This window comes from Acanthamoeba castellanii (genome assembly GCF_000313135.1).
Source record: "Acanthamoeba castellanii str. Neff unplaced genomic scaffold scf7180000084645, whole genome shotgun sequence".
In the NCBI taxonomy this organism is placed as follows: domain Eukaryota; phylum Discosea; order Longamoebia; family Acanthamoebidae; genus Acanthamoeba; species Acanthamoeba castellanii.
In genome coordinates, this window is record NW_004457313.1 from 1141053 (window position 1) to 1164808 (window position 23756).

The 23756-nt window shown below is 58.3% G+C and overlaps 11 protein-coding genes across 11 annotated transcripts; 3 read left to right on the forward strand and 8 right to left on the reverse strand.

Annotated features, from left to right (window-relative positions):
• Nucleotides 1–61: 61 nt before the first annotated feature.
• On the reverse strand, nucleotides 62–2585 carry ACA1_097020 (DNA polymerase epsilon subunit B protein; the record flags this gene model as incomplete). Its single annotated transcript, XM_004334984.1, has 8 exons — nucleotides 62–195; nucleotides 280–922; nucleotides 1008–1112; nucleotides 1198–1320; nucleotides 1452–1631; nucleotides 1728–1920; nucleotides 2004–2355; nucleotides 2423–2585. 8 exons carry the CDS (start codon nucleotides 2583–2585, stop codon nucleotides 62–64), a joined length of 1893 nt encoding a protein of 630 aa, XP_004335032.1.
• A 264-nt stretch (nucleotides 2586–2849) lies between these two features.
• ACA1_097030 (carrier superfamily protein) lies at nucleotides 2850–5668 on the reverse strand (the record flags this gene model as incomplete). Its single annotated transcript, XM_004334985.1, has 13 exons — nucleotides 2850–2993; nucleotides 3080–3160; nucleotides 3258–3388; nucleotides 3461–3647; nucleotides 3726–3807; nucleotides 3935–4055; nucleotides 4142–4477; nucleotides 4557–4655; nucleotides 4733–4843; nucleotides 4945–5029; nucleotides 5081–5258; nucleotides 5337–5467; nucleotides 5570–5668. The coding sequence occupies 13 exons, from the start codon at nucleotides 5666–5668 to the stop codon at nucleotides 2850–2852; spliced, it is 1785 nt and encodes a 594-aa protein (XP_004335033.1).
• Nucleotides 5669–5997: 329 nt separating this feature from the next.
• Nucleotides 5998–8226, reverse strand: ACA1_097040 (uncharacterized protein; the record flags this gene model as incomplete). Its single annotated transcript, XM_004334986.1, has 4 exons — nucleotides 5998–7161; nucleotides 7235–7342; nucleotides 7377–7740; nucleotides 7925–8226. 4 exons carry the CDS (start codon nucleotides 8224–8226, stop codon nucleotides 5998–6000), a joined length of 1938 nt encoding a protein of 645 aa, XP_004335034.1.
• Nucleotides 8227–8390: 164 nt separating this feature from the next.
• On the forward strand, nucleotides 8391–9200 carry ACA1_097050 (DNL zinc finger protein; the record flags this gene model as incomplete). Its single annotated transcript, XM_004334987.1, has 2 exons — nucleotides 8391–8397; nucleotides 8488–9200. 2 exons carry the CDS (start codon nucleotides 8391–8393, stop codon nucleotides 9198–9200), a joined length of 720 nt encoding a protein of 239 aa, XP_004335035.1.
• Nucleotides 9201–9734: 534 nt separating this feature from the next.
• Nucleotides 9735–10028, forward strand: ACA1_097060 (uncharacterized protein; the record flags this gene model as incomplete). Its single annotated transcript, XM_004334988.1, has 1 exon — nucleotides 9735–10028. The coding sequence occupies one exon, from the start codon at nucleotides 9735–9737 to the stop codon at nucleotides 10026–10028; it is 294 nt and encodes a 97-aa protein (XP_004335036.1).
• A 537-nt stretch (nucleotides 10029–10565) lies between these two features.
• Nucleotides 10566–12735, forward strand: ACA1_097070 (acetyltransferase, GNAT superfamily protein; the record flags this gene model as incomplete). Its single annotated transcript, XM_004334989.1, has 9 exons — nucleotides 10566–10623; nucleotides 10669–10895; nucleotides 10979–11123; nucleotides 11363–11706; nucleotides 11785–11883; nucleotides 12009–12114; nucleotides 12215–12288; nucleotides 12398–12478; nucleotides 12562–12735. The coding sequence occupies 9 exons, from the start codon at nucleotides 10566–10568 to the stop codon at nucleotides 12733–12735; spliced, it is 1308 nt and encodes a 435-aa protein (XP_004335037.1).
• A 205-nt stretch (nucleotides 12736–12940) lies between these two features.
• ACA1_097080 (uncharacterized protein) lies at nucleotides 12941–13855 on the reverse strand (the record flags this gene model as incomplete). The annotated part of the gene is made up of 4 exons (XM_004334990.1): nucleotides 12941–13119; nucleotides 13240–13441; nucleotides 13528–13726; nucleotides 13836–13855. The coding sequence occupies 4 exons, from the start codon at nucleotides 13853–13855 to the stop codon at nucleotides 12941–12943; spliced, it is 600 nt and encodes a 199-aa protein (XP_004335038.1).
• A 553-nt stretch (nucleotides 13856–14408) lies between these two features.
• On the reverse strand, nucleotides 14409–15657 carry ACA1_097090 (transloconassociated protein, putative; the record flags this gene model as incomplete). Its single annotated transcript, XM_004334991.1, has 5 exons — nucleotides 14409–14555; nucleotides 14665–14746; nucleotides 14859–15070; nucleotides 15154–15319; nucleotides 15476–15657. 5 exons carry the CDS (start codon nucleotides 15655–15657, stop codon nucleotides 14409–14411), a joined length of 789 nt encoding a protein of 262 aa, XP_004335039.1.
• A 226-nt stretch (nucleotides 15658–15883) lies between these two features.
• ACA1_097100 (alkaline phosphatase D, putative) lies at nucleotides 15884–17987 on the reverse strand (the record flags this gene model as incomplete). The annotated part of the gene is made up of 7 exons (XM_004334992.1): nucleotides 15884–16280; nucleotides 16376–16548; nucleotides 16629–16763; nucleotides 16835–17014; nucleotides 17192–17382; nucleotides 17469–17610; nucleotides 17676–17987. The coding sequence occupies 7 exons, from the start codon at nucleotides 17985–17987 to the stop codon at nucleotides 15884–15886; spliced, it is 1530 nt and encodes a 509-aa protein (XP_004335040.1).
• A 98-nt stretch (nucleotides 17988–18085) lies between these two features.
• On the reverse strand, nucleotides 18086–21227 carry ACA1_097110 (tRNA nucleotidyltransferase/poly(A) polymerase; the record flags this gene model as incomplete). Its single annotated transcript, XM_004334993.1, has 14 exons — nucleotides 18086–18260; nucleotides 18362–18635; nucleotides 18732–18835; nucleotides 18913–19023; nucleotides 19089–19190; nucleotides 19268–19478; nucleotides 19572–19639; nucleotides 19702–19802; nucleotides 19918–20106; nucleotides 20182–20238; nucleotides 20316–20477; nucleotides 20512–20858; nucleotides 20933–21065; nucleotides 21105–21227. The coding sequence occupies 14 exons, from the start codon at nucleotides 21225–21227 to the stop codon at nucleotides 18086–18088; spliced, it is 2157 nt and encodes a 718-aa protein (XP_004335041.1).
• A 147-nt stretch (nucleotides 21228–21374) lies between these two features.
• ACA1_097120 (DHHA1 domain containing protein) lies at nucleotides 21375–23415 on the reverse strand (the record flags this gene model as incomplete). Its single annotated transcript, XM_004334994.1, has 8 exons — nucleotides 21375–21482; nucleotides 21561–21661; nucleotides 21798–21885; nucleotides 21962–22104; nucleotides 22247–22489; nucleotides 22642–22785; nucleotides 22943–23206; nucleotides 23310–23415. 8 exons carry the CDS (start codon nucleotides 23413–23415, stop codon nucleotides 21375–21377), a joined length of 1197 nt encoding a protein of 398 aa, XP_004335042.1.
• Between the last annotated feature and the right edge of the window lie 341 nt (nucleotides 23416–23756).

Sequence of the window (23756 nt, forward strand, 5' to 3'; positions counted from 1 at the left end):
CGCCAAGCAAATTGTGCAAGTCTTCGTTGCACAAGAAAGCCATCTGCCACTACACCTATCTTCAGGAAGAGACGAGGAGGCGACAGGCGCGGGTGGAGGGCGTGTAGAGCGCAACGAACGGGCTCGTAGAAAAGGAACCCGGGTTCACGATCAGCGACGACGCATGCGTCAGCGCAAACGGCGGCGCATTGTCAGCTGCAAACAACAACGTGGATGAGGGCCTGACGTCAGCAATCAATCAAACCCCTCTGTTCTAGCAGCCGAGCCAGAGAGGCGTACCGAGTACGAGAAGGTCGGGCAAGGGGTCCATGTAGAGGGCCTGCACGTGATCCCAGTAGACGGGCTGCGCCGCCTGCGGGAACGGAGACAGGTGGCCCGCGTCGGCGATGGTGCGCGCCGCCTGCTCGAAGCGTGGCACGTCATCGACGGTCCCCGCGTCGAGGTCGTCGCCATCAGCGGGCGGCACGGCGAGGGCGTAGCGGAGGAACTTGTCCTGCATGTCCCCTCGGTAGAAGAGCAGCTCTTGGCCCACGTACTTGACCCGGCAGGGGTTGCTGCCCCGGATGACGTCGGCCACCACCCCTTCGCTCTTCTTCTTCATAATCGACGATCGCTTTCGCTTTCCACCGTCTTCGTCACCTCCGTCATCATCTTCATCGTCGTCGCTACCGCCATCGCTATCCACACCGTCATCATCATCTTGTTCGTCGTCTTGTTGAGAGCTCCGCCGCTTGGCGCCTCCACCGTTCAGGGAGGGCGGCAGCATGATGCTCGGCAAGGGGTCGCGAGGCAGCGCAAATGAAGCCGTGAGCGAGGCCGGGTCGGAGGGACCCGGGACCAACACGAAGCGGGCGTGTGGCATGAGCCCCGGGAAGCGCGAGAGCACCTCCGCCAGCGGATCGAACGGGTACACCGTACGCGGCTACCAAACACGCGCGTACGCACGTGCACACACGCATGTCAGAGACACAAAGCTCAAAGAGAGTGTGGTGTGCGAGAGGGAGTACCTTGGGCGGTGTTCGGATGACGCGCGGGAAGACGTGGACGTTCTTGTTGCGCGCAAAGAAGTCGCCGATGAGAACAAACAACAGCTTTTCCTTGGGCTTGTGCGTCTGTGAACAACACAGACCAACACATGGGTTGAGTCGATATGCACGATCATGGTGTTACACAACGAAACCGGACGTGTCGATGTACCTCAACGACCTCCGCAAACGACCGGAGCACAGACTCCAGCCTCGTCATGGCGATGGCGTTGTCTACTCGGATGTCAGAGAACACCACCACCATGCCCTTGTCTCCGCCATCGCCCATCGCCCTCTGCGAAAACAACGCGTCGATTGACAACCCACACAACAAGACGACGACAATGAGAACATAAAACAATGACGACGAGCACAACCACACGGTGGGGATTGCACAGGGCACGATGCACGGCACACAATACGTACAATGATGGTCTCTTCGTAGCTCATGGAATCGCAGACCTGCGGAGAGGGGATGTAGGGTCCGCCTTCCTTCTCGGCCGCGCCGGGCACGTCGATCAGCTCGACCATGAGCTTCTCGTCCTTCATCTTGCCCTCCACCAACACCAACCCGCCTTCGGTGAACAGTCGGGGTCGCTTCGCTTTCTGTGCGTGTGTATTGTGTGCGTGTGTCGTGTCGTGTCGTGTCGTTGTGAGCACACGAAGCAGCGCACCAACCGCACTGTTGGCGGAAAGGCGTACCGCGTGGGAGAGGTCGACGAGAAGACGACCGGTGGGGTCCTCGATGTAGTGGAGGCCGTACTCGGCCTCGGAGAGAATGCCCATGAGGCGCCATCGGCCCGAATAGCGGCCGGCCAGCGACTCGATGGTGGTGATCGCGCCGGCGCCCACCAGACCGTTGCCCTCGCGCAGGTGCGCGTTGTACCACCACGTCCTGCGCAGCACGAACAGAGTGATGACGACACGTCAGGCCAAAGTCATTCAAGAAACCGGCGCGTAGGGAAGACGGCGACGTACTTGTACATGTCGATCTTGGACTGTGCCGAGCCCAGCAGCGAGCCCCGTTCGTCGCTGAGGCGCTCCACCTTGTGTCGCTTGGTGTTGTAGCGCAGCCGGGGCATGGCGAGCGCGGAGACGACCTTGAAGGACTCCTCGACCAGCTGGGTGGGTCGCGCCGCGGCCGGCGCGGGCCGGCTAGTGGCGGTGGTGGCGCCCTGGCTGCCATCGGCGACGAACTCCGGGTACTGCGAGCCGAGGATGTCTTCCAGTGCGAACGGGGACGCCTTCTTGGTAGGCGCGGCTGCCGCGGTGGACTTGAAGGCGCGCAAGAGCTTCTGCAGCTCCCTCTTGTCGATCAAGCTTTGCTTCACTGCGAGGCATATATTGATTTTAATCCAGAGGCCTCCGTTTCAAGAGATGGGAGGGTGGGGCCGTACGTGAAGTTTTGTCGATTTTGGAAAGGAGTTGGGATAGGAATTGGGCGGGCAGCAGCTTATACGAGGGTGCCTGATCGACCAGGTGCTGCATGGCATCGGGCGTGATCGAAAGGCCATGCAGCCGAAACGTTTGCGTGATGAGCTTCGTCGAGAGGACCGACATTTTCCTCCCCAATCTTGAGAGCGATCAATCGAGCCAATTCGATGGTGGATTTCCTCGTGCAAGTTTTTGGCGCGAAAGCTTCCCGCCAAAATGGTGTGGGCCACAGCGAACGTTGAAAAAATGCTGGTGTTTAATTGCAATTTCACGACACCACGCAAGCTGTACAGTGTCGTTTGTGTGGTGTATGTTGGTTGTAGGGAGTGTTGTGTGCTGCGGAGAAAACTGTGATGATGTGGGACGTGGGCAAGCACGCGTGGTGTCGGCTTAGTGCACTTCGCCTTCCTTGTCTTCGACGGGGAGCACAAGCTTCTTCATGTTCACCACGCCGTTGGTGTCCTTGTCCATCGCCACGATGCTGCCGTCCGAGGCTACCGAGATGTGCTGTGGCACGTCTGCCATCGTGACTCTCTGCACATTTTCATAAATGTGAGAACGGATGTGCAGACAACTCGTGTGTTGCACCACACGAGTTCACAACATGACTGTCTGCGTACCTGCCACGTTCCCTTCTTCCACTTATAGATGCAGTCCTTGCTGTCTACGCCCCACACGTGCTTCTTGCTGCCCACCGACACCTGCACGTGCACACGCACAATACAATAGCCGACGTCAAATCCTTGTGTCCTCGCATCGTGGACGGACGCGGGTGGGTCATTCAGGGCAGTGGCGCACCTGCTTGAAGGAGCCGGGCATCTGCTCCCACTTGAGCGATTCCCTATCGAGACGGAAGGTGAACCTCTCGCTGTTGATGGCCCACAAAGTGCCGTCGGCTCCGCAAGAAACGAGTTTCATCTGCTCAGATCCTGTAGAAACAATGCAGCAGTTAGCCCACGGTCTCAGTGGCGCGGCGCGGGGTTGTGTGTCATGCGACATACCTGGAATTCTGATCCAGGCCTTGCCATCCCACGTGGCGATATTGGATTGCTTGAGCGCGGACGTGGGCTCTTTCTCGTCGTCGATCACGGCCCACACTTCTCGATCGCTTCCCACGGCGACGTGGAGCACGGAGAACGGCGAAGGAATGCTCTGCCACGTTTGCTTATCGCCGTCCCACCGGTAGACCTATCGTCCAAGAGTTGATGTCAGTGAATTGTTACGCTTCAACCAAGCATATCAGCTGTACGAAAGTGCAAAGAATACCTCTCCGTTGTTGTTGACACCCCAGACAGCACCATCCTCGGCAGCAGAGAGCTGTTTCAATTTGGCGCCTGTCGTCTTCTCCCTGACGAGCGCCGGGTGAGGAAACGACCACAACAGAAACATATGAGAAAGAAAGAAAGAAAGAACGAACGAACGAAAGAACGAACGAAACCGAACGAGCGAAGAAGAAAGTTGCGGGAGGTTCGGACCATTGGTTCTCCTTCCAACGGTAGATCTCGTCGCCTCGGGAGATGGCCCAAACCGACGTGCTTCCTCCCACGCTGATGTGCTTGAATCCGCCCTTGAACCGCGTGAACGACGTGGGGGGCTCTGCAAAGATTGGGCAGAAAGAATGATCAGAGTTGTGGCCGAGGGAGCGGGCGCCTGGGGAACGGTGGTGAGTGAGTGGTACTTACCCCAGCTGTTCTCGAGCAGGATGCCCATCTTGTCCTCGAGCAGGAGCATCTTGACCCACTTCTTGTCCTCGAGCACGTCCATGCTGATGGAGCTCTGGACGTCGTTGTTGAACAGGCGCTGCAGCAGCTCGTAGGAGAACAGCATGACGCCGTACTGCGGCGACGAGCGAAGCACGCGGGGCACCACGCCCTTCCACAGGGCCTTGTAGCCCTCGGTTGTGGTCACTCTGCGGTAGCAGTCTCTCAGGTTGGCGTAGCCTTCGCCCTTCTTGGCCTCCACTTGCATTCGCGTCTTGAGCACGTCGGCCGGAGTGGTCAACGAAGCCGCGGCGACACCTGCACTCACCCGCGCACACGTGGGTCAGCACAAAGACGTATCGTACATACGCACGTGCGCTGCCACCAAGGCACGAACCGGCAAGCGAGGCGCAGAAGAAGAGCTCGATGGAGTGCAGCGGCTCGTTGCCCGTGCGCAGCTGCTCCTTCAGCCAGGCGTAGCTGCCAAAATAGATGCCTGCTCGTTGTGAGATCCGGGGCGATCAGTTGTGGCGCGTGTGGAGCTCGAGCGGCTCGCGAGTTGACAAAACGTACCCGAGAACGGAACATCGCGCAGGAAGCACGCGGACGCGCCCTTGTACATTCCCTTAATTCCTAGCTCGCGCAGGATGCTCATCGCGCCCTTGGGCTTCGCGGTGGTGGCAGCTGACGACATGAGCGCACCACCATCAACGCCACCATAAAAGCAGTAAGGTCAGCCACACGACGGCGCTGAGGTGTAAGATGGGTTCATGGGCACACGGTACCAGCATCGGCCTTCTTCTTGGCGTACTCCTGGCCCTGCACCTGCATGCGCACCTTGACGATCTCGGCGGGGTTGGTGATGAGCACCTGGTTGGCGCCGGCGGCGAGACCAGCCAACAGCTCGATCGAGTAGTTGACGCCGTCGGTGGCCGATAGACTGCGGATGCGGTCGACGATGAACAGCCGGATGGCCTTCTCGGGCACCTGGCCGACGAGCTGGGGGATGAGACCCTTGTAGAGCCCGAACGGTCCCTCGTGGCGGACCACGCTCGTGAGGCAGCCCCACATCGACATGCCGCGCTGACCCACCAACGTTCTAGAAGAGAAGAAAGGATCAAAGGGAGCCACGCCACTACAAAGGCAAGAAAGTAGGAAGACCGAGAAAGTAGCGAACCTCTGGTTTTGGAGCCTGGTCTTGACCAAATCGATGGGGTAGACGGCGGTGGCGCTGATCGCGCTGGCGGCCGCGCCGATGCTGAAGCTCACCGCTGCATTCATGAGGGAGGGCCTCTGCTGAATCTCACGCTGAGGAAGTTGAAAGATGAGATTTTGTTTGATTTTTTTAAGGAACATGCCCTCAGTGCAGAGCCGTTCTCATGCCCAGCGCTGCTTGGCAGAAAGAGGTACCCTGGCGATTTCATTTGCGATATTGCCCTTGATCTTGTCCAAAGTTGCGGGCGATTGCTCCACCGGCACCGGGATGGATGCTGTCGCGGTTGTGCTCATCTTCTCACGCAGTACAGTAGGAAATCGACTGTTCAATCGACGTGCCAGGCGCCTAACCTTGGTTGGAACTTCAAACTCAACACGCCCGCCCGACGAGCACAAAGTGGCGCGTGTGGCGTCTACAACAACCCCGAAAGTCCCGATGCACGCAAAGGAAAAAAAAAGAAACGTAAAGGAAATCGCGATCGCTCGTGTCACGCACCAGAGCACAGGCAGCCGCCTCGACTTCTCGTGGAGCGGGCCAGCTAGCTTGCAGAGTAGCATGAAAGATGTCCAGTTCATGGTGGCGTGATTCTGTGCATTTGTTTGTGAATTGTGATCGTGACTTGTCACGAACCGCGTGGGTGCGTGCGAAAGCTGTATAGAGCGCTGCGTGTGAATCTGCCCACGATGTAGCCCGGTGTGTCTGGCACGCCGTAGGTGAGCCCACCCGCCATCTCGTCGTCGTCATCTCCACCGACATCGCCGTCGCTTCTCCTCCTCTTCTTCTCCTCGTCTGCAGTGGCGTTGGTGGACGAGGCAGAAGGGAATCGCCAGCCTACGAGTTTCTTCTTTGTCTTCTCCTTCTTCTCCGTCTTGCTCTTGCCCTTACCCTTTCGCCTCTTCCTTTCGGTCATTACGTAGACAGGCCGGAAGGCGATGCCCTCGTTGGTCATGATCTTCTTCAACGACCGTTCGTCCACGAAGTCCAGCGCCAGCCGATAGCGCAGCAGGAACGCCTCCGCGCAGATGAACCGGCACTGCCGTCGCCGCACGTCGGCTTCGTCGTCTTCCCTTCTCCTCTCGCTTCTCCTGTCGTGGTCGCGGTCTCCGTCGGGAAGACGCCTACACAGGCGGCGCCGGAGCGCCCAGTGGCCGCGGGCATCGTTGGCCTTCTCGTCGCGCGAGGCGAGGGTGAGCCGTTGCTTCTCGAGGTGGGCCAGGATGGAGTCGCCCAGCTCCTCGCCTTCCCCCGAGGTGAGATGCTTGACCAGCCGTCCGGCGAAGAAGGCCATCGCGTTGGCCAACAGCAGATCGTCCAGCTCTCTCCACCTACACTCCACGATGACGAACTGGGCAAGCTCGCTCTGCAGCAGATCCTCGTCGTGGCCATCTCCGACTCTGCTGCTGTCGTGCCGCCGCCGTCGGTGGCGGTGGTGGTCTCGCACGTCCCGCACGAGATCGAACAGCGCGTCGTCGTGCAGGTAGGGCAGGAAGTGGTCGCACAGCTTCTGCAGGGACTCGCCGCCCACGAAGTCCTCGAGGGCGACTCGGAGCTCCATTGCTTGATCGTGCTCCTCCCGCGTCTGCCTCCCGTGGCCAGCACCGGCGGAGGCGGTGGTGGAGCGGATCGACTCTTCGATGAACGTAGCAAAGTAGTCGTAGTCGAGGCTCAGGAACCCGCCGTCCTCGACGCTGCGCTGGAACGGCTCGCTGGCGAAGAAGGCCGCCTCCCTGGCTAGCATGGACCGTACGGATCCCACAGGGTCGAGTTCCGCCAACCGCGCGCGAGTCTGAGTTGAAACGGTGTGGGGCAAGTGGTCAGTGAGTATAAAAGGAGAGGAGATCGGAGAGTATGTGACGCACCTGCACGGCGATGACGGGGGACACGGGGATGCCCGTGCGCCACACGAGCTTGTTCCACACGTGGTCGCGCTCGGCGAGGCAGTAGTGCTCGAGCGCCGCCGCGCCCTTCTGCGGCCGATCGGTGTAGGAGAAGTGGTCGAACCACTCGGCGATCAGTTTTCGAGAACGGGCGCGCGCGGCGGCGGAACGGCGAGAGCGTGGCGAGGGAGAGCGCGATCGCGAACGGACACGACGCTGAGGTGAGCGCGAACGAGAGCGCGAACGCTTGCGAGCGGGCGGTGGAGAGCGCGAACGCGAGCGGTTCTGAGAGTAGGGCGAGAATGAGCGCGACCGCGATCGCGAGCGGCGTCTCGAACGTGATCGCGAACGTTCTCGAGACCAGGAGCGCGAACGCGAGCGATTGCGAGCGTAGGGCGAGAACGAGCGCGAACGCGATCGGGAGCGCCCGCGCCGTTGTGGTGGCGGCGAAGGCGTGGGCGAAGGCGGTGGGCTTCGACTCGTGGCGTCTTGCCCTCGAAAGAAGCGACGGAAGAGGCCAGCGTCGTGCTTCAGCACGCGGCCGAACACGGCCGGCCACGTCTGGCACACCAGCAGCACCGCACTGTGCAGGAACCTGCAGCGCGCAGCGTGGGTGAGCAAGGAACATGGAGCAAGCAAGGTGAGACCATCGTGGTCAGAGGAGTAACGCACTCGCGGTGCTCGGAACTGCCGCTGCGCAGGAAGGGGAGGAAGTAGCGATGCTTGAGGCGCGGGTCGTCGGCATCGAGCAGGCCCAGGGTGGCACCCAGCCACAGCCGCGCCTCCTTGCGAGCCGAGGGGTCCTTCAGCACGAGTCCCTCCTTTAGCTTGCGCTCGATGAAGCCGTGCAAATCGAGTCTGGCATCTGCCTCTTTGGCTGCGTGATCGGTGGCACCATCTGCCGTCGATTGTTCTTCGTTAAGGTAGAGATTGACGTACTTCGCACGCGGTCGCCAGTGCTCGGGAGCCTCCATCGCATGATCTGCAAGCAACCCTTTCTGCTCTTTTTCGATTTATTCTGTGTTTTCCAGATCCTGTTTCTTTGTGTTCTCTACAACTTCGAGGAATCGTTCCTACATCTCAATCTCCCGCCGGGATCGCAAGCAACACCCACACCATTTTTGAAACTGTTACCGGCATGCAACGTACCCTCCCTCCTTCCTTGTTCTGTATTGCATTATTGCTTATTCTAGTATTATTTAGCTTAATTAATTGACATCAATTCTGATGAGCAGGTAGGGTAGCAACAGTTGCAAAGGGGGAGCTGGCCCTGCTGGCGCGCTCGGTGCCAAGTTCTGCACTTCTGGGTATACGCCAGTCTACTTTGGCCTCTCGCGTATCAGCTTCGCCGCTGCACGGTGCTGCTACCAGGCCACGACCATGGTCGCCCTCCTGCTTCCTTCGCATCAGCGCCCGATCGCTCCACGCCTCTTCCACGCTGCAGCGCAGCGCCAAGTCGAGCATGGTGGAGGCTACCTCTGCCGATGACCCCACAGACAGCGCCGAGGCCAAGGAGACCAGCGCTGAGTCGGCTGCTACGCCGACGACCACAACGACGCTGAACATCGGACGCATACAGCCCAAGCTCGAGCTGCACTACACGTGCGGCGTGTGCGAGCTGCGCAGTACGAAGCAGTTCAGTCGCGTGGCCTACGAGAAGGGCGTGGTCATCATCCGCTGCGGCGGGTGCGAGAGCCTCCACCTGATCTCGGACAACCTGGGCTGGTTTGGCGAGGACAAGAACATCGAGGAGATCATGCGCAAGCGCGGCGAGGCCGTCGAGCGAGGGCGCAGGGACGCCGGTGGCAACATTCTCCTCGACAACAACAACACCAATACCGCCGGCGACGATACCATCACCACCGACCTGGAGCACGACGGCACCCAGACAGTCGTCGAAGAGTCCGAAGACTGCATCCTCATCACCCCTACGGCCGCAGTAAGGTAGTTGGTTGGTTGGTTGGTTGGAATGAATACAAGCACTCCTTCATCAGCCAGCGGTTCACGCCTAAGATCGCCTCAGTCTCAGTGTGTTCGGCGAAGGGAATGAGGGAACGACAAGCCCTTCATCCGGCACAAAGCCACGACCCGTAGCGTTTGAAAGCGGATAGGGCAACGCTTTGTTGTGGCCTTGTTCGACCACTCCCCGTCCAGCACCTTCCGCGGTCGCCCAAGTCCGATTGGGCACGAAATTTTGATGTCGACGCATTAGTGGAAAGACGAAGCGAGATGGCAACATAAAAAGGGAAGGGGGGACCCGACCCTCTATTCCACAACCACACAGCGCCTCACCTTTCTGCCACAACAACAAGGCACCACACAAACACTCTCTGTGACACGCCAGAACCTCGCCGCCACCCACACACAGACCCACCCACAACCGCACACGACCGAACCGAATATTGGTACCAACGTCAGTATGGCCTCGAACGCGACTTCCTCGAACGGCTGCTCTGCACAGGCCTCGAATGGCGGGGGGCACATGAGGAGGAGGGCGAGCGACGTCCCTGCAGCTACGACCCGCAGACGTCGCAGCATCCTCGGCCTGGGCGACGCGGCCGAGACGTCGGACGTGAAGATGTCGAACACGGTGGGCAGCGCGCCCTACCCGTCCGGCATGCCTGGGTCGCCCTGCCCCAACAAGCTCGACCGCAGAAATCAACAGCTGGCGAGTGCAGCGAGGAGGCACTCGATGGTCGACGTCAACCCCGAGGTGGTCCCCTCGCTGTCCTACTTCGCCCTCACGAACCGCCCCCGCTCGGAAGCCGTTCTGTAGAGGTGCATCGACCAGACCGACCCCGCAGAAGATTCTAATCGGGGCTCGATTGGAAGAAAGAGCACTGCACTCCACGCCACGCCAGCTGCTCCCCCGACACCAAGAGAACGACTTGTAGAGTTTGTACATAGCCGCTTCGGCCTCTTGGTCAATCTTGTTCGAGATTGAATTGAACTTGTACACAAAATGCATAAACCCTTTGTCCTGTAAAAACGTCCTGCGTTCTGTAGTCCTGCCCGCGTTCATCCTTGGTCTCTTGCACGTCCTCCTCTGCGTGCATGTCTTGGTGTATTGTGAACTGTTGCGGCATCAACAGCCTGGCTGATCTCCTCCTCTTGATGCATCTCGCGCTTCAGTGTGCCCACCAAAAGGATAGGGCGCTGCCCGGAATCGAACCGGGGCCCCCTGCACCCAAAGCAGGAATTCTACCTCTTAACTACAGCGCCTTCTGTCGCACGTTTGAGGGTGCGTCGAACGTGCTTGCTTTCTCCCACTGCGGTGTTGTGACTGGCGCGCCATTTGTAGCGTTGTAGATACATGAAGCGCAAGGCTACAGAATTGGATGAGGGTGATCCATCGACAGTGCTTCATACGAGTGCGCCATCTTTAGGCGTTCCTCCTGTCTCATCTACGCCAGTAGTACACGCGGCCGTGAAGAAGGAGACGATTGATGAAAAATCAGTCGGCCCGCGATTGCCGCGCAAGAAGGGACCTAAGCCCAAGCGAATAAGACGAATCATTCTCAAGCCACTTACCGAAGACGAGGAAGATAGCCTGCTCGACAATCTGGACGCTTCCATCCAGGAACGGAAGCAAAATGACGATCCCATCCTCGCTCGCATGCGACGCAAGCTCGCCCTTCGCCAGGTATCGTTCACTCTTTCTAATTCATTAATTAATAAAAATGCATTAAGTAATGATGTTAACTTCTCATTGTCAATTCTGCGCAGTTGAAGCGGGAGAAGGACATGCGAACGTGGGACCTCGATGTGCTGCTGAACAACCTGCTGGCACAGAAGCGTAAGCAGCTCTACTTTGACTGCACCACCGACATACCTGTCCGCAGGGAGCCCGAGTACAAGAAGAAACTTCGACGTACCCATCTGATCTCCACCAACCCTCTCACCCGTTCCCGCTTTGATCTCACACACGACACACACGGCACACACGGCCACACGACACACACGACACACACGACACACACGACACACAGTGAAAAGGGAGAACGAGCTCGGAGGCTATGATGGCGATGGTACACACTGCGCACCATCATCGTTGCCATCGCAGCGACGCAGCGACTCATTTCATTTCATTTCATCGATCGACTTGTTCAGGCGCCATGAAGATCGAGGGAGCCGGCGCGACAGCCATGGACGGCGGCCGGCCTCCAGACGCCCCCGAATCGCAGGACTCGTTGCCCTCGACTTCTCTCGCCGCTCGCCCGCGCCGAGACGTGGTCCACTTCAAAGAGCGCCTGATGGGGTACTTCCCCCAACACCACCACCACGTTGGCTTCATCGCGTTCGGTTCATCGGCTCACACCGCCACCTACCATCTTCTCGTCGTTCTTGTCGTCAACATTACCAGCGAGAACCTCTTCCGTAAGATCGTGAGCCCGTACACGGGTCGGCCGCTGCTGCCCTACATTCGACGCGACTTTGAAAGCCGAACGCCCAAGGTAAAGTATAACGATTGTAATTACTGGGCGCTCGTCGATTGACTAAGTCTGCGCCTCACGCGTGCGTGGTGTGCGCAGTTGCGTCTGCTCGAGGAGCTGATGGTGGCGCATCGAAAGCGCATCTGCCGACCAGACGCCAACAAGTGGTACACCCGAGAGATGATCAACACCGTCCGAGTACGTGTCCCCATCATGTCCTCTTCATCTGTGTGGACCAGCTCACGCTCACCCCATTCCCCCAATGTCGTGTGTGTGTGTGTGTGCGCGCGCGCGCGCGTGTGCGTGTGTGTGGCACGCGGCAGGCATCGGCCACGGCGGCACCGTCGATAGACTACACCTACCTGAAGCCGGCGCTCGTAGGGCGAGTGAACCGCCTTCTCTGTGAGGAATTTTGGCCCGGCATAGACGGTTCGAACTTCCCTTCTCGCGCGCGCGCGCATTGTCTGTACGGGCCTCTCCTCGTTCGTATGGCCTGATCCCCCCCCCTCTCCAGTGAGCGAGTGTACAGAATATCCGGACTTCACGGTGGTGGCCCTGTACAAATCAATGGTGGTCGGCGCAGCCTTCATGACGCCCGAAGAGGTTCGCTATTCGTGCCTTTTTGCGCGTGTGTGTGGGCATTCACGCCGTACCAAATAATAGCGGGGGCGGCAATGGTCACTGACCTGCCGCTGTTCCCGTGTCCGCACAGGCCTACGTAACGTACATTGCAGTACATCCCGAGTGGCGTGGCGCTGGCATTGCCACCTTCATGATGTACCACCTCATTCAGGTACGCACTTCTCTGATTGCACCAGCATTTTATTTTATGATATTATATTCTATATTCATGTTTTGTGCGTTTGGCCAGCGCAGACGTGTCCGGGTAAGGATGTGATGCTGCACGTGTCCGCGACCAACGATGCGGTGATCCTGTACCAGAAGCTGGGCTTCAAGCCAGAGGAGTTTCTCGTGGACTTTTACAAGAAGTACTACCCCGACGACAGCCCCATTTGCAAGCACGCCTTCCTCATGCGCCTGCGGCGATGACGAGCCACACCCAATGCAAGAAGAAATCCTCAATTTGCACATAGTGGTGTGACCTGGCCCGCCCCGCAGTTGTTGTTGCATTGTAGCGGATTACGATGGAACGAACACCCAATAATGGGTGCTTTTGGTCGTTTGCTTATATAAGGTGTAACTAAATCAACAAATAAATAACCAGCGGTAGGTACAGAGACGACGTGTGCCCGCTCTACAGGGAGAGGAAGTCGTCGTACGTTCGTTTGCGGCGGCCCTCACCGCGCGGGATGGCCTGATGGGTGAGGATGCGTAGGTGCGCCAACGTCTCCTGCCGATCGTCCTCGAGCCCTCGTGGCGGCTGCAGGCACGGAATGTACATGGCGAACAGAAACGGATTGAACGATGCATATTCTGTTCACACGACACACACACACACACACACCACACACACACACACACACAACAACAACAGCAAACGCGCCACAGAGTCAATCATCCAAGTCGCACGCGACCGAGGTGGTTGTGAGGCACCTTTGTTGAGCGCGTAGAGCCCCTTGATGAGGTGCATGGTGGTGGTGGGGTCGGGAATGGGCGGCGTGAAGTGCTGAAGGGTGATCTGCAGTCGCCGCTTGACCTCTGGTGGCTCGTCGGGCGGTTGCAGCACACCCGCTGTGTAGGCATCGTTGAACACCTTCATGAGCGTGGTGGCCTTCTCCAAGACGTAGGAGCGCTCCTGCACACGGCGTCAGCAAGGAGGACACTGACGATGTTGATGTTGACGTTGATGGTGGTGCACTGGGACGAGGGTGCGGTGGGTACCAGGTAGCGAAAGCCGACGCAGAGGATATCGACGGCCCGATGGAAGCGCACGAAGGAACGGGAGAAGAGGCTGAAGAAGGTTTGCTCGTTGGCGGCGAGCAGGTCGACTCGCATCTGTGCCAAGTGGCCTCGCACAAGCTTCAGCGTGTCTTCGTACAGCCTTGGCTGATGCCGCTGGCAACACACGTTGTACACCGTTCTGGGCACACAAAACAGGAGACACGCACGTACAGAGTCGGTGCCGAACACGGACAGCGGGAAGGAGGGGAGCCACAAGCGGTGCCCAAGAAGAAGTAGGAGGAGGATACCTGTAGAGCTCTTCCTGCATTATTTGCTTCTCGGGATGCATCAAAATTTCAATAACTGCAGCTGAAATCTTCGGCCAGTACTCAGTTTGATAGCTGTTTTGTGAAGGAGGGGGCGGCACCACAGCAAGGCCATTAATATCTGTCCCATGTGAATGAATGGATTGACTTAATTACCTTTGTGTTGTAATTGTCGTGATTTTTGGGGCGCGCATGACGACCGCTGCGGGTGCCGCTGTCCGCGGGGCAGAGGAAGACGAAGAAGAGGAGGACATCATCATCATTGCCTCCAACACGTGCAGCTAGCTGCTCCCGTCACTCGAATCATCCAAACACGATCTGCTTTCGTGTTGTTTCAGTAAACGCTTTATTGTTTTGTTTTTTCTTCGAACCTTTTCGTAAGACACCAGGGGACCCCAGTAGATGAAGAGGAGGTCCGTCAGGAGGCTGGGCTTGTGGCTCGAGTGACAGTGGTAGTTGTATCACTTTATGTTCCCCACACCAAAAAAATGAGACACCGTGGGGCAGCACACCCACCTCCACGGTGTCTCCTCTCTCAACGAGTGGACACACACTTTATCCGCTCTTGTTGACCTTCTTCTTGGGCTGCTGCTGCTTCCTCTTGCGGAGAGCGGGATCGGCAGCGGTACCGGCGAGCCAGTCATCCTCGACCTCCTGCCTGACCTTGGTGCCATACTCGACCTTCTTGGACGACTTCTGCTTCTGTTGAAGGAGAAGAGATGAACGAGCATGAGGATGGCGGCCCTCATGCAGACTTGTGTGCGTGGCAAGACGATGATGCAGCTGTATGGGCAGCTGGACAAGTGCGTACCTTGGCCCAGGTGCTGAGCGAACGGTAGGCGAAGAAACCGCCAACACCGAGGAGAGCGAGCACGGCGAGCACAGCGAAGAAGCTGCGTGGGGCGAAGAAAGACGTGTCAACACCCCGTAGGAAGGTAGAGCAGTGGAGATGGAGATGTAGCGATTTTAGGGAGATGGGGGACAAGTTTGGAGGGCTTTCTTTACCTCTGGGCATCCCAGCCAACGACGGGCTCGACGAGATCGACGGTGCCGTTGAAGGCGGCGTTGGTGTAGTTCCTGCCCGTGGCGTCCTTGTAGTAGACATTCACGAGGAGACCGAAATCCCTGGGCTCCAACATGGCGTCGGGCCTGAACATGTAGGAGAGGGTGACCTCCTGAGTGGCCTGAACGGGCATGCCGTACTCCCAGCGAGAGAACTGCACAGACCCAGAAGATTGACTGTGAGCCACAAGAGAATTACGGCGGCGAATCGCATTAGGCCAAATTAGACTCCACGTACGTTCTGGATGTAGTAAGAGAAGTCCTGGGGGAAGTTGAAGGAGGCATCGATGAAGGTGATGTTGTACTGACGCGAACCCTTGTTCCTGAAGCCAACAAGCACTTCGACGGGCTCACCAGCAGTGAACTCTAAATTTTCGAATCGTGCGGAAACCCACATCAGAACACTGGCCAATTGAGAGCCGAGAGGCGCAACAGAAGCAGATCATCCTCCTCTTAAATTGAGAGAAGAAAGATGCGCAGTGCAAGTAGAAAAAGGCAGCTAAATCGAAAAAATAAGGAGCTAATCGAATGAAAAGAATGAGCGAATCGGGGGGGGACACTTACGCCGGGCAGCGTTGTCAGGGAAGACATAGCTGGTCACGACATCCTCAGCGGCAGTGGGGAGAACAGCCTCCTCTTGGAGAAGATCGGCAATGTTCGTTGGCGTCAGATTGGACTGCGCATTGATGGCAACGAAGGAGAAGAGAAGGAAGCAGAGGATGGAGGCGAGGAAGGATCTCATCTCGAGTGTGTAGTTGTGTGGAAGTGAGAGGAGAGATTATAAATAAATGTATATCTTCCCTCTCGACGTCGATCAAGTCGCAGCTGGAGATGAAGGCAGATCCGCTGCAGAGTCACCACAACAGCCTAAGTCGGTGCGCTGACAAGGATTCCACCAAAGTCAACGCTTTTATCGACACAAATGTTTTTCTCTTCTCTTTTCTCTTCTTCTTTCGCATGCTTTGGTGTTATGCAGGTGGAGGAGAGAGCTGCACGTCGTCGATGAACAGCTTGATGTCGTGGATGGGGTACGGATTGTTCGAGTCCAGCAGGTAGGCGTAGGTCGTGTGGCGCACGAAGGGTCGCTCCGCCTCGGTGTCGATCTCGACCACCGAGTAGTGGAACGTCCACGTGTGCGTGAAGAGAGTGCGCGCTTCGGGCCGCGTCTTGTTGTCCCCGTTGGGCGCGAGCACGTTGGGGAAGAGCGGGAACGTGTGGATGGGGCTCGTGGCGAACTCGTAGAGGCCCTTGCGGTGCTCGAACGCGCCGGCCCAGTGCACGTCGCCCGAGAGAAGGACAACGCCGCGCATGCTGCGGTCCTCCATGAAGTCGAACAGCTCCTCTCGCTCGTGCTCAAAGAAGGCCCTGATGTGGTGGTGTGCGTTGGCAATGATGAGTTGTGAGAGTACCAACCAACCTTTTGTCGAAGCGAGGAGGCAAAGTGTGCTGCTACGATGTACCATCCATCGGCGGGGCCGCCCACGGAGGCAAACATGCCGGGAGAAGCGATGAAGCGGAAGGCCAGTGTGTCATTGGTCTCGACAAGCCAGCGCTTGAGGCACTCCTTTTGTTGTGCGCCCAACATGGTCTTGTTCGGGCCGTCTTGTTCATAGTTCCCGCTACGATACGGCCTCTGAAGACAGACAGGCCGGCAAGTAGTGAGCGTAACAGAGTAGTAAAGGCGGGATCGGGGCAGCTAAAAGGGCGACTCACCTCGTCCAACACAAAGAATCCCACGTTGCCCACCGTAAAGCTGTAGTAGCGCTTCCTCTCCGCAAAGGGGACCTCGTGCAGCGGGCGTTCCTGCGGCAGCTCGGGGTTGGCACTGCCGATGAACGCATCGTACGCCTGTCCACACGAGTCGACGCCTGCTGTTAGCGAGGCCTCGGGCGCGCCGTGGCTCGACGAGATCGAGGTACCTCCATGGCGTCCCTGTACAAGGGGAGGTCCGCGCCACGGTCCCAGTTGTTGGCCAGCTCGTGGTCGTCGTAGATGGCATAGCGCGAGGCGTCCTTGAAGAAGCGCGCGTAGTGTGCATCGGTCAACAGCTTCCTGTAGGCCCGCTCGAACGGCATCGGAAAGGGCAGATCCGCATACACCTACACGGCACGGCACGGCACGGCACGGCACGGCACGGCACGGCACGGCACGGCACGGCACGGCACGGCACGGCACGGCACGGCACGACCAACGACACGACCAACGACACGACACGGACATCGATTAATTGCCGCGCAAAGGCGACGACGCGCGCGTGGCTGGTGGCGGCGGCGTACGATGTCGCCCAGGATCAGAGCGAAGAGCGGGTCGTAGAGCCGCTTCCAGGTGCTGAGGACCTCGAGCGAGTCGAAGGGCCACGGGAAGCCCATCTCGATGCAGGACCCATAGACGAACGATAAGCGCGCGCCCTCGCCCACCGGCGGATACGTGCGGAAGCGGTGGACTTCGGAGGTGGACGCCGCCGAACCTGATCCACAGTGCACGCGGCATTGTGAGCTTGTGCAGGCACTGCACTGCGAGCGGCGATGAAGAGGAAAGGAGCAAGGGGGGTACTTGGGTCGGACTTGAAGAAGAGGACCCGGTAGTGGTAGGTCGTGTTGGGTGTGAGCTCGTTGAGGTCGACCACCAGCGTCCAATGTCGCTCCTTGGCGCTCTCCACGCGCTGCACAGCGCTCGCTTGCCACACCTCCCCACCCTTTTGCCCCAATAAATAAATAAATAAATAAATAAATAAGATTAATACAAAATAAATAGGCGTACCAGGCTTGCTGGACGGTAGTGGACGAGGACGTGGGAGTGGTGGGCGGCGTAGACCCACACGCGGGCTGTTCGATCAGTGACGGCACCCAGCAGGAACTCCGTCTCGAATTGTGGATCGTGCAGGCGATTTCGGACATAGATGAATGAGCCGAGGAGGACCGGAAGCAGCAGGACAAATGCCAGAAGCTTGCATCTCCGCCAGCTCGACGCCGTAGCTCGTCCCCTTGAGGTGGCCGGTGGTTCGAGCTTCTCAACAGGCTTGCATCGAAGCGGCTGCACCTCACCGGCGGTGACCGTGGCCCTCTTGCGCATCTGAGCTGCTCCACAAACACTATTTTTTTTTATTTACAAATAATTATTTGTTTTGCATTTCCTTTGGTTTTGCCGGGTGTCCGAGGGGCAAGGCAGTGTTACAGTACACCCTTGCCACGCGACAGGAGCGTCTGGACGTACTGGAGCTGCGCCTGAGTGTCGTCGTCTTGCAGCTGGCCGAGGGCGATGGCCTCGTTGACCAGCCGGAAGATGGCCGTGAATGCCGGCCCGGGCTCCACACCCAGCGCCGTCAGCGCCTTGCCATCTATGCCTCTGCACGCGACCAGCCACGCAGCGGTTGAGCAAGCAAGGGTCGTGTGTGAGTGTAGGTGCGTGTGTATGGTGTGTGTGTTGTGTGTGTGTGTGGTACGTACAGCTTTGGCTTGCCGAGCAGCTTGAGCTCTTCGACGATGAGGCCTCGCGCCAGCCGCTCCTCGTCCTCCTTGCTGGTGATCTGCCCGTTGAGCTTCGCGCGGAGGAGTGCGTCGAGCACGGTGCGGTAGTGCGGACCGGGTGGGAGACCCATTCTGATCAGGTCCTTGCCGTCGGTCTCCACGGTGACATAGCGCAAGTGGGTGAGGTAGACCACGATGTGCCTTCGCTCTTCTTCGCTCCTTTGCTTGTGAGCCATCATGTACAACAGCCCCTCTGGGAGACCACGTTCAGCACACCGCACACGCGCGCACGCACGCACGCACGCACACCACACACACCACACACACACACACGAAAAAGAGAACGAACCGAGAGGAATAGGGTGCATGATGCTGTAAAGATCGCTCAGTTGGTTGTGCCGTTCCTCGGCCGTATCGTCGCCTTCTTGGTGCGCCTCCCTCGCTTCAATCCACCTGAGTTGAGAGTTCGTACGTCGTGCCAGCCCATAAGTCAGCTGCGATCGGGGAAAAAAAGAATAGCGACAGCCTACCGTTGAAGGGCCACATGCGCCTTGTGCGTAGCATCGCGCAGATCGCCAAATCGTGCTTTGATACTCTCGGGGAAGAGGAATCGGTCCATCAGCGCTTCCAGCTCGGCCGGCCTGCCCGCGTTGGTGTCAGAGACGCCGCAGCCGAGATTATGAGCCACGAGAGGCGGTGGGCGTACTTTCGAATGTGGCAGCACAGGGTCAAGAAGAAGCACTTCCACCTCTCCGGTTCCGGTCGCAGATGCGACAGTTCGTACCATTCGAGCACGTCCTGCATCAGCCTGGCCACCACACGTGATATGAAATTCCCGCCTTCATTGTTGTGGTGTGGTGTGTGTGTTGTTTGGAGAGAGCGTACTTGAGGTCCTGGTCAGTTGGATAGAGCGACTTCCACGGAGGGAAGACGTGCTCGGGCAGGTGAAGCTGTCGCAGTCTCTGCAGGCACAACAGCGCACACTCGCCGCGCTCGTCGAGCAGGTGCTGGAATTCGTTCCAAGCTCGACTGCCGCTCAGCTTGTTGAAAAATCCCTTGTCTATGGCGGTGCGCAGTAGTCGCAGCGACTGCTTCTCTGCATGACGTGGCCATTTGTGGGAGAAAGTACGAGTCAGTTGAAAACAACAGGCGTGGTGCAACATACGCGACCTTGGGGGGAGGGTAGTACCGATGGTGAATCCATAGCGCTGCTCGAAACGTACGGCGCGCAGAATGCGCGTGGGGTCCTCAACGAAACTGATTGTCGGGATGCAGGAAGATAGTTAGGAGCTACCACCGATTGGTTGGTGCGCTCTTACCTGAGAGAATGCAGCACGCGCACCACCTTCTGGCGTAGGTCGTTGATACCGCCAAAATAGTCGACGAGCGTGCCCAGTCGGCCCTTGGTCAGCTCGATTGCCTGTAGACACACACACACACACACACACACACACACACCACGACACACACACACAACAACCTCAGCTCGTGCCTTAAGAGGGACGGAAAGGGCCAAATGGAAGGCAGGCGAGCACCATCGCATTGATTGTGAAGTCTCGCCGGTAGAGGTCCATCTTCAGCGATGACAACTCCACACAGGGGAGGGCCGCAGGGCTGGGATAGTACTCGAGTCGCGCGGTCGCCACGTCTATACAGATGCCGCTGGGCAGCTTGACCAGCGCCGAGCTGAACTTGTGGTGGTGCTTCACCTGCCCTCCGGTCGCCTGATTCAAGAAATCATGTGAGCGAGTGTGTCGTGTACATTCGCCTCCATCCTTGGGCTCATCGAGGCGTAGCACCTTGGCCAGCTTGTCCGCGAATGTCAGGCCATCGCCTTCGACTACCAAATCGATGTCCTGCACCCAAGCCAAAGTGAAGGGGGTTGAGGTGAGAATTCAGGGAATTGGTCGCAGTGCAATGTGGTGGCAGGTACCTGGTTGGGGGTGCGGAGGAAGAGGTCACGCACGAACCCGCCGACGACGTAGACGCGTGTGTTCATGCTGTGCGCGATGCTTCCGGCCTTCTCCAGAAACGAGAACACCTCTGCTGCGAGCGCGCCTTTCACCAGATCCCGCACGTTGCTGCCGTCGCCCACCTAGAGCACAGCGCAGCCGGATGGGTAAGCCAACCCGGCGGTATGCGAGGAATGTGTAGGCGCGCAGCACCTTGGATTTGCTTTGCGTGGGCTCCTGGGCGGCCTTGGCCTTGGCCTTGGCAGGTTTCTCGGTCGAGTGGCGATTGCCGGCGTCGCCGACGAGTTTGCCCTGTTGCTGCCGACGTTGCTGCTCCTTCTCCTCGAGAAACGAGATGGGGAAGCGCGAGGGCTGGTGGATGAGCAGATTGACCAGGTCCGCCTTGGATATGACCCCGACCAGCGTGAGCGGCCGCGCACTGGCGTCACCGGCATCGCCTCCACCACCATCACCAAAACGGCCCAGGATCGGAATGAGGCGTTGGCCCTTGCCCATCATCAGCTCTGCGCGGCGATCGGGTGTGTGAGACGCACGCGCAAGGTTGAACATAATGAAGAGGAGGGGGCGCAAGGTGTACCGACGGCCTGGAAGAGTGTGTCGTCGGTCGTGAGCGTATCGAAGTCCATGTCCATGTACTCCTCCACGGTCACGTCCTCCAGGCCGTGCGACACTGCCTTTTCGGCCACCGCTCTATCGATGATACCCACAAGCTGGCGCGTAGAAACGTATACATACGCACACGAGCCAACCAGGCTGGTCAGAGACTCGAGCAGGAAGTCCTGGGCTTTGTCTTTTACCTTGGCGTGGGGTTGAATGAAGCTGGGCAGGTCGCTTCTGGGCGCCGACGGCGGCTCTCCTTCGAGCACCGGCATCTTCTTGAGATCGAATCGACCGAACAGTGCGCGCGCTTCGCCCAAGGTTTGTTTACTTTCCCCACCGCCCCCGCTAAAGTGAGTTTTTCCCTTCACGCACCCAAGCGAACGCCACAACCAGGTGTATTGGGGGGAGGGGGGAATGGGCTACCTGTAGGCGACGATGGGTGCCTTGGTAACGAGATCCTTCATCTCGCCCAGACTGCCGTGTTGCTCGACCTGCGAGACCACCAGGGCGAAAAGGCGGTTCTTCACCTGCGCCACACCGTTGACGGGTCACGAATGAGCAAAAGTGCGCCCCGCACACGCGTGCAGTTGCCCGTGTAAGAGTACCTCCTCCAGAGTGAGGTCGAGTATCGTGGCCGATGCGGCGCTGTAGTGTCCTCCGCCACCAAAACTTGAGCATATCCGACCCACGTCAATCCTACTCTTTCCTGCGCAACACGCAACACGCAACACGAACACACGCACACGCACACGCACACACGCACACACGCACACACGCACACACGCAACTACAAGTGTAAGGAATACAGCCCCTCACGCCACCAGGCTCGGGGAGAGCTCTACCTGAAGGTGACCGGGACCGAGCCACTAGCACGACCCTTCCCCGGTCCTCCATCACGCCGAGGCCAAACACGGCACCGTGGATGTTCTCCTGTCGATCACGCGATCTTTAGTAAACGTCAATGGTGCGTGAGCGAATGTGAGAAAGGGGTGGGGGGGGGTCGCACCTGGTCCATAAATCGTTGCACCAAGGCGGAGAAGTTGTTCACGTAGATGGGCGCGACGATGTGCGTTATGACCGCCTTTTCATCACCCACCGTATGTGTAACGGCATTGCACTCGAGTTGTTTGAGAATGCTGCCGCCGGAACCTGACACAGTCAAGCGAGCCTCTCAACAGCGCGTACAACCACGCACACCGAGCGCAGCGACACACACACACACCTCACACCACACACACACACCACACACCACACACCACACACCACACACCACACACACGTGTCAGCTTACCCTCAGAATCTCCGTATGCGGTGGTGACGGTGTTTGCGACGTTGGTCAGCTTGTGCTGGTGGTCCAAGATATCGGAGAGACGCATAGGTCCGAACTCGGGCGTGAGCAACAGCGCGGCAGCCTCGAAGTCCTCCTTCGTGGTCGACGAGAACCCGAAGCTGCCCGTGTCGCTGTAGATGCCCAGCCCGCACAGGGTGGCTTCGTCCGGCGTGAGGTAGGGCGGCTTGACTTCGCCATTCTTTTCTACACACACAATCACACACGACACACACGACACACGCACACACGACACACACGACACACACACACAAGGCCAATCGTTGGTCATGTCATCAATCAATGGCTGACACAAATAATACAAGCGCAAGGAAAAGAGTTGGCGTTGGTATCTCTACCTTTGATCTTCTTGGCCAACTCGTGCAAGAGGAGTGCGGTGCACGAGCCGAGCGGCTTCACCAGGCAGTGGTCCGCCAGGGCCGGTATGTCCTCGTCCGAGGGCGGGTGGTGATCGTAAACAAACACCTCGTTCTTCTTCGTTCCTGGGCCTATAATGCAGAATTGAAGAGATGCACTGGACGCTATGATTACACTCACTCCTCGCGCCGCCGGAGCCTCACAACAGTGAAAGAAGCCACCATCGTCTCGGGCGGGGGACTAGTTTAGGCCCAGGAAACAGATTGAGACGGGAAAACGCACCAGGCGGCACCAGGAGTGGTCCGGCGTGGGTGAAGCGCGAGCGGCGCCGGCCATCGACGATCACCAAGCGCAGCCCCTGTGGTCCCTCTCCATCCTCGCTGTGGGAGTCCTTGGCACTTGCTGCCGCCCCCGCGACAGCCTGTGCGCCGAGCGGACATGCCAGCGTGGCGATGAAGTTGTGCGACTCCAGAAACTCCTCGTTCCTGTTGACCCAGTCCTTCACCAACGGGTCCAGCGAGTCGGGATACAGGATCGGTATGTGCTCTGCGCCAGCGGGCAGTGAGCAGCGAAATCAGAACAAAATCAACAGCGAGTTCTGCTGTGCAGGATTGGATGAAGATTTCGAATCGATGGAAAAAAAGAGCACCTGGTGCATCGGCACAAAACTTGGGGCCGTGCAGGAGGCGCCCCAGCACGCAAGAGGCCAGGGAATCAAAGTCTGCGTTGAGGTGCCCCACCACCAGCGTCTGCATCTGTATTTTTATTTTGTTTTTATTTTGTTCGTTTATTTGCAAATAAACGTCCAAAATAAAAACAAAAAGAATGCACGGTGAACAGAACAACAACCGGTCGCAGAGAGGCAAACAGCGGAACAAGGAAAAAACATCAGAAAGAAGCCACAGCGAAGTGCCCCCCCGCTCCCGTAGGCCCCAGGTGCTAAGGGTCTCGTGAAAAGGGTGGTGTTCTCCGTCAGCGAAAAAGTTTAGGTGGCGATCGCCCGGCAGTGACAGAAGGAATCAGAACCAGGGCAATGGTGGCGTCGTAATCTCTGTCGCCGCGGAGTCATCTCTGCAACTTGACCTTACACCGGGCT